This window comes from Nestor notabilis, unplaced genomic scaffold (assembly GCF_000696875.1).
Source record: "Nestor notabilis isolate BGI_N333 unplaced genomic scaffold, ASM69687v1 scaffold34588, whole genome shotgun sequence".
NCBI classification, from domain to species: Eukaryota; Metazoa; Chordata; class Aves; order Psittaciformes; family Psittacidae; genus Nestor; species Nestor notabilis.
Window position 1 is genome coordinate 30,590 of NW_009939311.1, and position 11,888 is coordinate 42,477.

Genomic DNA, 11,888 nt, shown 5'->3' on the forward strand with positions numbered 1-11,888 from the left:
TTTATAATGAATTCACTCTGTACATGTAACTATTTTATTTGGCATTTTTGTATTTAAATGGCTGTATTTATTTTCCTGTCATGACAATTTATATATAACGTGCCATAATTGTACAGATAGCATGTTTTATGAGTATGGTTTCTAAATGGAAAATAACTTAATGTTTATATTCAATGAAATTATAGACTGTGTAACACAATACCTTAATTAAAACTACTTTTGAAATTGCTACCTATTGTAAATAAGGCTGGTATTCATCTTTCCGAGCCAAATACTTTGACCAGGTTCTCGATGGCTGCCTCTATCCCAAACAGAAGCAGCATGCTCCGGAAGCGGGTGGGTGCATTCTCCATAGTTGCCACGTTCTGCTCCAGGACTGCAAGAAAAACACAACCACAAACAGGATTTTCAAACAGCTGCACTGTAACTGGCAGCCAAAGCGGGTTCCCTGCTGTCTGCAGGAGGAGGACAAGCTTGTTCTGTTTTGTGAGCCCTATTGAGTGACACAGGAGCTGAAGCTTAGCTGCTTGCTAAATTCGAATCTGTTTGCCTGGCTGGGCTCCACAAGAGGGATTTCCATATGCCCTGAAGAGATGTTGGGAAGAAAAGGGGACAGGTGTTCCTCAGGAAGCTCAGAAACAGTCTCTGAAGTGACTGATGTTACCTTGCTCCGGTACTTTAGTCAGAAGGTCCAGAACAGGTGTAGTTCTCCCTTCCTCATCAATGTGTATCTTCCAAACGATCATTAATTCAAACCTGTAGCATAGGCACAGAAAAGCTGGTTAAGGGTTAACTCGGCACCTGTCTGTGAGGTTTCTTCAAAGCAGGAAGTACAGTAGTTGGAAGGTTTCACTCAGTGTGCTCTTAAAATTCACCCCAAGGAGCATAACGCCCCAATCTCAGCATTTGGAACCAGACATATGTGTACTGGAACCAAGGAACACCAGTGATCTACTGCCCAGGAACGGTTCCAGGCATGCTCCAGATCTCAACCTCAAAGATTTTTCCCCTGGTTCGTGTCATCCCTTAGGAATGGTACGTTTCCATGGCACAGTGATAAAAAGTAAGACAGCATGTCTCTGTGCCATATTTACACCCTGGGCTCGGGTGTCACACTTGGATACAGGATGAAAATGGTGGAAGATTATTTCAGATGAAGCATTTGCATGAACAGGGATGTTCTGGGTTTCAGATAAGGTCCACCCTGCTGTTGTTCATGGCCTTTTTAAAGTAATGCACAAGGTTAAACCTGTCTTAAGGCCTAGAGTCCATATTGGTTTGTTTTTAATTTTTTAAATACTCTTCACTCTCATTACTCCCTTAAAAGCCTTGGTGGTGGTTTTTAGCAAGGCTAATTATTATTCCCAGCTTTCGCAGCAGGACGAGGTCACTGCACTCTACAAAGGGACCAGTGAGGCCATTGGATTCTGCGGGGGAAGAGTGTTTGTCACGTACGTGGGTTACTCTAAAACAACAGTTGTACTAAAATGAGCTTTCTAAATCCCATCTGCTTTACCATGTTTTGTATTTCCCTCCCATCTCTGGTTTTAGGCGTATTCCTTATGGAAAGTAAGGCTTTCCTGATCCCAGTTGATCTGCACAGTAACAAGTCATTGCAATGAGGAAGGTTCCCTTCTGACCAGTTGTGACTGTGGAACTTTCCTTTCAGTAGGATTTGCTGGCCTTTTGCCACTTCATTCTTAAAAATCCTTTGGGAATTTGTACACAGCTTGATCTGGGATTTTGCAAGCCAATTAATAGGAAGTGTATGTTCTACCAACCTACTGAAATGGTATTGTGGGTGAGAGGGAATATGTGTAATGGAACTTGGCACCTGGTGACATTGAAGAGAAACTGCAGAATACCACCCCTTGTTTTCTGACTATGCTGGGCTCAGAAAGATTCACTTCAGCAGTCCGGAGTTAAAGCTTTTGGTTTTAAATGGCAGATCTGGCTAAACCAGACAGCCCTAGCTAGTAGGGCTTACTGTGTTTGTTTGGGCTAGCAATAATAATAAATGGGAGTGCAGTGCTCCCCTCCCTCGTCTAACTGATTTCCTTTTAAAACAGTGGAAAAATACAGCTCTGGCTGTTCTCAGTCACACAGTGGCTGTGGTTTTCTTTCTGTTCTGTAAGAGAAGATGACCAGAGAGCTGTGCTTTGCCTGGGTGCTGTGTGATTGCTGCACAGAAGAGAGCAGAGCTGGACTTGACAGGCTGCCACGGGGCCTGTGCATGCAAGGAGGGAGCAGCTCACGCACCAGGGTGGGAAGTGTCACCCTATTGCACAGGGGACGCATCCCACATCCTAAGCTTGGAATTTAGACTCTTCACTGTAGCACGAGTTTCCAAAACTAAGAGAGTAATGGATTTTTATATAATGAAAATTAAAAGCCTGCCAGAGCCCTTTATTTTTTTCCACCTAGCTTTTTAAAAGCGTGGATACATGCAGTAGCAATGTGACTGACTTCTAACAAAGCCATGTGCACGCGACCTCTATGTACGTTTAGTTGTTTTTATTATCTCACCACATTTTTAATGTGTGGTTATAGCCCTAAAATATAACACACACTATCTAGGCTTTGCATTTAGACACGTTACAAAGCAGAGTGACACTGTTCAAGCAGACCAATAGATTGTCACTATGCATTTCACTAATCCTTTATCTGCATAAATCAAGAAATGGATTTATTGACTTACCCAGAAGCTTTGGGGTTCCTCAGCAGTATATAATCTCCCAGCAGGCCTTCTGGAAGGGTCACGGTGTCAGGATATTTGGCCTGAGAATAAATAGGTTCAAAAGGGTATAAATTAGGTCACAAAAATTGTGAACAAGATGGTTTATAGTGACTGCTTTCCATCTGCAATGCATCTTACTAGCTTGCATCTCTAGTAGTATGGTTACTCTAACCTAATAGGTTTAAATTCTGACATATTGGGTTTGGTTTTGTTTTGGGTTTTTTTGTGGTGTTTTAAGTTTGAATGGTTTGGGGTTCTTTTGGGGGAGGAGTGGTTTGGTTTTGGTTTTTTTTTTGAAGTATCATTCATGGGATAGCAAGAAATACTTAAATTTGGTCACCTCAGAGGGAAAACCAGTATTGTGTGCTTGTACAAACAGGCTTAGAGGCCCTTGTGCAAGACCTCGGAAACCTTGAAAGATTATTTTTTTACCTCAGTTCTGTTAATTTGATTTTAATAACACATTATAATACATCACCATGTCACTAATCTCTGCTCTGTGATTTACATAACTTTACTACCATGCTCTGTTTTGCTACTTTTGAGAAACTGGACCACCGAGCTCCACACAGAGCTTTGAAAGCATAAAGTAATAAAGGCGATGAGATACCAACATAACCACTATTATCAAAATATAACAGGACAAGAGAAACATGATGAAACATATAAAACTACTTTTAAACTTCCACAGTAGTGGGAATTAGAGAGATTTTCAATTGTTACAATGTGCGGAGATTGTTCCATTACTTTGTTAATGAACCTAATATTTTACAGTCTTGGAATTACCCAAGCCTTGCAACTTCTGCTATAACTATTTTAAAAGCATGTAAAAGGAAAGCAGTATCGTAGCTGTGGATGGATTCTGTAGAAGTTATGCAGTAGGAAAGGTGACAGGTTACTCAGGAGTATAAGGAGCTGCACATGTCCCCTGCAGGGACATGCTACTGCAAGGGAAAACAGAATCCAGATGCAGCCTGTTCCCAGGAGGCTTCAGCACTGTTACTCCCTTGTACTGCCTCATGTAGTGGATACAAAGCTGTGTTCCAAAAATTGCCTTTATAAAGTGTGAAAAGTCTGTGAGCCTAAATCATTCCACAGAGCTCACAGGCCAAGTGGCGTGCCTTATGGAAAAGGAGCAGGAGAGCTTGTCTCTGAAAAGCACTGGAGAAAATGAGCTCGCTTCTGCAGGATTACTCCTCATCTGGCTGACTGAAATTGCTACCAGATGTGACCTTGCTCTGGTTTAGGAATTTATGACAAACTGAAGGGGACTGGAGCAGAATGCCAAATGACATAAAACACATGGAATTTGCCATTTTTAATATCTACAAAGGATCTAGTACTGTATTTACCATAGGGATAAAGACCACCATCTATCCTGGGAATAAAGACACAGAGGGGGCAACAAAGCACACGGCAGTTACAGCACAGAAATGTGCAGATCTCGGGTCACTTGCATAGCAGAACAGGCATCTTTCTTCAGCTCCACTGCCTGTGGAATTACGCTCCTCTGAGGACAAAATAAGTTTTCCAGACTGTCCTTCTCAATAACCTTTGTCTTTGATATTCTTCATTTAATATCAGAGGTCTCAGAGATTCTAGCAATCTCTTTAGCTCCAGATTGCAAATACTTATTATTGCAAATAATTTAGGATTAGCTCATATCTGATGAACTCAACTCTGAAGTTCCTCATTTACAAGAGATCCCAAGCATACTATAGCTATAAACATTGAGTCAGGTTTTATCTTCACCCACTCAAACTGAGACCTTTGGGAATCACAAGAGAAAATAGATCAGAGGAACTAGGTAAGAGTTCAGCTTTTCAAAGCACTGTAAAACACACCCCTGACTTACCTGGGAGTTCCCTTGTAGCCACCCTCACCAATCCATTTACCCCCAGCTGGGAGTGGTACTTTCTGTGTACAGAAGCCAGAGGTATCCCAAGGAAATCTCAGAGCGTGCGATTTCCCTTGTACCTCGAGTGTGTGTTAGCAAGTTCTGCACACACCAAGTGGTTATTCTGTGCTGTCAGTAAATGCCAGGGTCTTAGCAATCAATCCTAATGCCATGAGAATCTCATCTTGTATGAAACTCTCAGGATTAGGGATAAAATCCAGCTTCTTAGCAGGAAAGATCATATCTTAGCAATCCACAAAACATAAAAAGCCAAAACACAAATAGCTACATCTCTCTCTGGGCAGAAAACACACTAGAACTGAAATCTAACCATGGCATGAAGCTGTGCCTGACCCAGACCCTCATAAGGATGCATGGCTTGCGTCTCACCAAAGGATGACTCCTTGGAATGACCACACAGCAGAAGCACAAAGCAAAACTGCCACACCTGGGATTAGGTGAGCAATCTTAAACACTGAAAACACAGGGAATAAACCAGGAAAGGCAGTCACAAAATCTACTTTTTCTATTCCACACATAAAATGTATATCTGTATCCCATGGGAAACATGGATCTGACATGTAAAGGAACACCAGAGCACACCAGATGCAAAAACTGCACCAGTCCTGACAGAACTACATTTCCAAACACACTTTGGGGGTACCAGATCATCACCTCATCTTCTCTGCTGGGCCAGTTTTCCAAATTTTCCCAAGGGAAAAGTTGAGCTATAACCAGGGCAACAGAATGGCCCAATCCACTGAAAGGTCCCATAGGAAGTCTGAAACTCATGTGGGATGTCGTAAACTGGACATAGGGCAACTGAAAGGTATCACACCAAGTACTGCGATGCCAGATGGGAAGGATCAGCTACAACTGCATTAAACAAAACCTGACTTTAATCAAGAAATGTCTTTCCTCAGATGACTTTTAAATGTCAGTTTATGATCAAAACCAAAAAGACCATGCTATTATTACTTCTGGACGGAAATTGTTTTTCCAGCTCCTTCAGGAGTCCAAGCAGGGAATCTTATGGGAACTTTTGTCTAAAACAGAAATAGTCTCAAATCACAAAGGGACGACTTTCATGATGAAATACACAGTCCTCCCTTTCTCCCATTACACATCTTACATAAACATACACATGCAGCCATCTGAGTGAACACACTTGTAGTATCTATTTTTAAGCAAAATCTGGGGGGAAAAAAGAAGGTAAAAATTCTGCAGCTGTTTAAAACTGCATGGCAATTTTCTGCATGCTAAAACTCTTCTAAGGACATTGTTTTAAGTTAGTCAGCTTAAAAGCCATGGCTACAAATGCAAAGCAAAACTGGCAAGACAAAAGCTGTAATAAAAGCGGATGGATTTATTTCTAACCCACTTGTCAAGAAAGTAATGCTACTCTGCTCTCAGTTGGAACAGTACTTCACACTTACACTACTAATTTTGAATTTGGCATTCTGTAAGCAGGACTGTATATAAGGAGTCATGCTACTATGAGTCCCTTCATAGGTGTAAGCTACTTCTATATTTAGCAAAGATTCTCCACTTGGGCTCTGATTCGGGCAATTTGTATGTGTAGTTTGCTCAACTAAGGCCGCATTATCATCCACTAAAGGCACACACATGGTGTAGCATCAAGACTTTAAATAACGACGTCAGTGTAACTTCAGTAATTCAAATACAAATTATTTGCAAAAATGAGGAAAATTCTAGATACTGTAGAATACCAACGATAACATGATTAAATCCCAGAAGCATTAAACCACCAGCATTAAAACCACTGCCACCAGTCTGCTACCCACTGCAAAAAAGTGAGGTCAATCCCTTCAGCATCACTCAATGGGAAGCCGTCCCGGCATACTGCCCCACGTGCTCCAGGTGGGATAGTCTCCACTCCAAGTAGCTGCATTCTCCAACAGCCTCGTTCTCCAGTTTTAGCAGCAGTCTAATTCAGGTAACAAGTGGAGCAGTTTTATTATTACGTGATCAAGCCTACAGATACATAAAGCTGGCAATCACCAAACTACAAAATTAAAGGAAGTGTAGCAATTACATGTTTGGAAATTAGTTTGTATTTCTACCTTTACTAAACGTTCTGCTAGCCCAGGTAACTACAGTACCATTTCTGAGGCCTGTTCTTACGATCTGTCCTTAATGCACATTGCTAAAATATTTTGTGCTAACTTCACCAGGAACTCTAATCTTCAAGCCACAAACTGTGTTAATCTGTCACAAACTGAATATCCTGTATACATTTTCAAACAATGACCTTTCTAGAAATGTAACTTGAATTGCTTTAGAGAGTTTCACTTCCAGGTATTGCACAATCCATTTGTTACTGTATTTCTCTTAACTGTTTCATCCTGTAAGGCAGCTGTCACCAACATTAAAACATAACAAAGATTTATACTTATGTGAATTTTTAAAGCCCTAAATAAGTGAAAAATTTCTCCAAGAAATTTAACTTTTCTGGTACCACGCACTGCTCAGACTTCAACAGATGAGACAAACCAGTCTGTGAGTACACCACCATCGAGAAGTGAGCATTACTATGTCTGAAAAGAAATACATCCTGGTTTTGGTTCTTTCGTTCCTCTTCTCTGCTTGACTGGGCAACAGCAGTGCTGTATAAATTGATGTACACTAACAATCTGAATACAAAGATAAAAGCATGTAACGGAAGTGAATGAAGATGTGTAAGATAGCCATGGGTTTGAAAAGGTTTTTGTCTCAAATAGCATTTCTCTGAGAGTTCTTTTGAACTCTAATCAAAGGCCTGGAACCTTTGGAATACACAAGAAGAGGAACCCACTGCCTACACACGCTGCAAGTTTATCACATGCTTAAGTTGATCTTTAGGTAGAAGTGTTTGCTGTACAATGCCAGCATTTATGTATTTGTCAGAGAATACTGTAAGCACTACCAGTGTCATTAAATATTACGTTCAAAGCCTGAAAGGTCCTAAATTTCACTGTGGAAAGCGCTTATCACAACGTTCTGTAAAAAGACTTCTCCTCTGATGCACTGGAATTACTGAGTCAGAAAGACAGATGGTTCACAAGGGGAAAATTCCTACAAAGAGACTTTGTGGCTTTAATGTGCTACATCTTCGATTAGATTTAACTTCATGTTTCATTTACAGGAGCTTTTAAAAATTATGCAAAGAAAGTAACATGATAATGACAATGTAAATGTATGAGCAAAATCAGCAAATCTATACTATGTCTCCTCAGAGATTTGTTTAACATCCCCCATAGAGAAAGCATTAGACAAACAGAAACCCAGCTCTGTGACTGCCAGGCTTAGTGAAAGGATTCCAGTGTTGTAACAACAATGTCAAGGATGGACAAACCCAGCATCCTCCAGTGCTTTAGGTCTGGCCAAACAAACAACAGTCCAACTACTCAACATCAATCATTACATTATTGTTAAATCAACTGGCTTTTTCTACCAAGATTGGCTCTTGTATATGTAAACTGATACAAATGTAAACTGGATGAATTTCCTCTTATTTTTCAGAAGCATTGGTTGCACAGGTGAAATACAGACCCATAAATTACCAAAAAACCCCCCAAGCCCCAATGAATATAGAAAGCAAAAGAATTTATTGTGAGAGAATTACTTGGGAATTACTTTTCTGTGACACACCTCAGCATCCAGCTGAGTATGTTTACCTTGCAGGCTGACATGTTTAAATACTTGTTTCTTCAGCAGCTTAATACTGGAAACAAAGGTCTTTGGGAGCTACTGGGGTATTTGTAAGGCTTAAACATTTACATTGTGAAGGAAAATTCACTTTATCCCATGCCACATATTTTTTGGTTGAGAAAGAAAATATTCTTTATATGGTATTTCATATACTCTTTGGTATCTGTGTAAATAAATTCTGTATTACCTAAAACCTGCATTTGGCACATAGTGTATTAATTATGTTACACAGGACTTTTACAAATGGAGTTTTGCTTTAAGGTATGCAACGAACCCATGGGACGAGAATTAGAAAATGCAGTGAATCCCCTTGTTGTACGATTTACAGTTTTACACTATGTTTTGTTGTTGTTTTCATGAACACTACAGCAACAGAGGAACATTTAGAAAGCGATTAATCCAGTTACATCATTATCATCTACTTACACTTGGAGCAGTGCTGGGGCTATTATCTCATTCAGAGCAATGCAGAACTGGGATCTCACTATTTCAATTTCAGTTTCTAGAGCAAGGCAGTCTACCAGCACGCTAATTATGGCAGTATCTCAGAACAATGTGCTTAGGGAGTCAGTTTCCCAGTCCTTGCTTGAGCTCTGACCATCATACGAGTTTGTGATAGATCTCCATAGAATCATTTACGTTGGAAAAGACCCTTAAGGTCATCAGGTCCAACCATAAACTTAACTCAGACAAGTCCACCATGAAACTGTGTTCCTAAGTGCCACAAAATTGTGCCATTAGAGTAAGAAATACAACACAATTGCTGAGGTAGCATTCTACAAATAATTTGAATACCCAGGTTCAAGAAAAAAAAAATTAACTCTAACTTCTCTCTAGACTTAAACAATATGGGACATTAGAAATACTTAACACAAAGTATTTCTGCAGTTCTCCAGCAGTAGCTAGCATTGCACAAACCCACTTGATCAACTTCTCCTGCTGCGCTCCAGTATAATTTTACAGTAATTCCACAAGATGCAAATCTTCATGTGTTGCCTCTTCCCATGCAGACATCTATTCATGATTAAAACATTAAACTTCTATAAAATTAATAATGCTGTATAAATTCTATTCACTTTTAGACTTGGCTTTAAAGAAAAAATAGGTCTGAGTCCCATACCTGTTGGATTAGCAATGCTGATGGTTTAGGGAAAGCTGTGTGTGCTTAAATAGTATTTTCCTTTTGGCCATTTAGTCATAATGAGATTCAGACTTGAGTAGCAGTGCTGGAAACAGGAGGAAACTGAGCATCAACACAGCCCCACTTGACCAAATGCGTACTTTTTTCAGGACAAACCCATATATCCATGCTAAGCAGCAGATATTGCTGAAGGTTCAGCACCAAATGTAGTCCTGTGTCCAAACCAACATGTCCTAGTGGCAAGATGCTCAAGTGGGTGTGCTATTAGCTTCTGCATCATCATTTCACATGGCTTTGTGAAGACAGAGAGAGTTTGGTGATAGCCTGAAAGCTAACAACATTGTAAGCCAAAGTCAATGATTTAATTAAAATATGGCAATCTTTTCAGGAAATTGTGTTCAACTAAATCTCAATTAAAGCACAAAACCAGAAACGTTATTAGCACACCTAAGGTCAACTTTCATCAGATTGTTATTATACCCTTGGGAAGATGGCAGCATGCTTTTCTGTTTGGATAAGCATAAATATCAATTTGAAGCAACTGGGTTATGTTGGAAGTAGATGATCTTAAGGTCCTTTCGAATCCTAACTATTCTGTGATTATATGTAATAAATTACACCTATGAAAACAAATAGTTGTATCTACCACAGCCAGAAAAAAACTTTAAAACAAATATGAGAGAATTAGAAAAGAGAAACATTTTATAAATGTGTTCTTGCACTCTATTTTTTTTTTAATTTCTACATTGAAAACTGCTTTGCAAGGGCTAGAATTATAATATCTTTAAGTATTCAAAGAATGGTACATTGAAAGTTCAAAGCGCAAAGGATCTCAAAAATCACCATGAGATTTCTCATTTTGTGCAATTTAAGGAACTGAAACCAAGAAAAGATAATGTACTTTTCCTCTTCAACTAAATTACACAGCATAAAAACACTATGTCTGCAAACTGGACTTATCAAACTTTACCACTCGTAATTATGTCTCAGAATAAACACAGCTTCCATCTTCCCACCTAAGTAAACATTTCACTCAGAGGAACAGTCCTGCTGGCGATCCGTGTGATGCAAACGGCACAAAACTCACAGGAGTCTTCAGAGCCAAACAGCAAGTTTACAAAAAGAAGTGCACAATGAATAGTGGGTTTGTCTGTGTGGCAGCCACAGTTCATCTCACTGCTCAGCTCCCTTCTTTGAAAACCACAAGCGATACTACCAACATGCATGTTTCCTTTTTAGGAGAGGAAAGAGTTTTGGGAGCAGACTTGAGGAATTAGTCCTGGACAGGGGAGCTCTTTGCAGGAAACTTTTCCCAAAATGTCCTCACAAACTCGGAACATGCTTTGTTTCCCCCTGTACATACATGCAGCTGAATACAAATTGCTCTGCATCCACCTGGTTTCAGAGCTGTGTTTTTAAGAGACCAGATCTGTACCTCAAGTGTTATAGACTGCTTTACTAAGATTCAACCTTGCAACTACCTCTTACAGTTAAGTAAAGGCTCTACACCAGGATCTGAAACGGACTGTGAGGAAGTCTTACTCATCAGCAGCCCCGAACCCATGCAGCCTTAGCAAACTGCCAAAGACATTCCTTTGCATTGTTCTTTTTCCCTTTTCATCTTCAGCTGTTTCAGCCCCTGCTCTATTGCATTACCATTTATTTTCCTTCTTTCACATTCCCATAACATTACTTTTGATGCCTGATTCAACCATGGTTGTACAGTACCCTATTCAGTTTGTCACTATTCACTATGTGACTATTAATTTACCATATGATTTTTATTTTCATAATTGGATATAGGCTGCATACGTACAAAAGAGCTGCCCCAGCACTGCCCAGGCCCAAGTACACATATACTGTGGCTCTTACACAGCATCTCCTTTCAGTATCACTTTATCATATATGGTGAGCTTATGTTTATCTGCAACTTAATTACAGCAAACTGGGAATAAATCTAATACATACTCAAAGTTTATTTTTCAAAAGTGAGGAAAAAAACTTAAATTAAAATGAAATCTTGTCAAGAACAGGAAGGGGTACATAATAAATGCTTAGTAAACACACAAGTTGCAGATGGTTTTACTTTTTTTCTTGCTGGGAAAGAGATGAGTCTTTGTTATTTCTTTTTTAAATTGTCAAGGCAGAAGATTTCCACTAGTTTATGACTAATTATACTCCTGAGCACATGTACAAGCCAACATTTCTAAAAGCAAAAAGCATCAAGGTACTTTAGTCTGTGTTTGTTTCTACAGTAAGTAGGCATATTGGAAATCAGAACACACTTCTCCAGAGCAGCTGAAAGGCTTCAGACTCTACTCTCACCCTACCTTCAGAGACTTTGCATTGCTGCACCAGACACCCCAAACTGCTCCTAGGTTGCAGAATGATCTTCACCTATT

The 11,888-nt window shown here is 39.7% G+C and overlaps 1 protein-coding gene across 1 annotated transcript; it reads right to left on the reverse strand.

Moving 5' to 3' along the window:
• Positions 1-203: 203 nt before the first annotated feature.
• On the reverse strand, positions 204-2,778 carry LOC104409811 (centromere protein P-like; the record flags this gene model as incomplete). The annotated part of the gene is given in 3 exon segments (XM_010019795.1): positions 204-376; positions 665-756; positions 2,699-2,778. Coding segments are annotated over 3 exon segments (345 nt in total), but the record flags the coding sequence as incomplete, so codon positions are not given.
• Between the last annotated feature and the right edge of the window lie 9,110 nt (positions 2,779-11,888).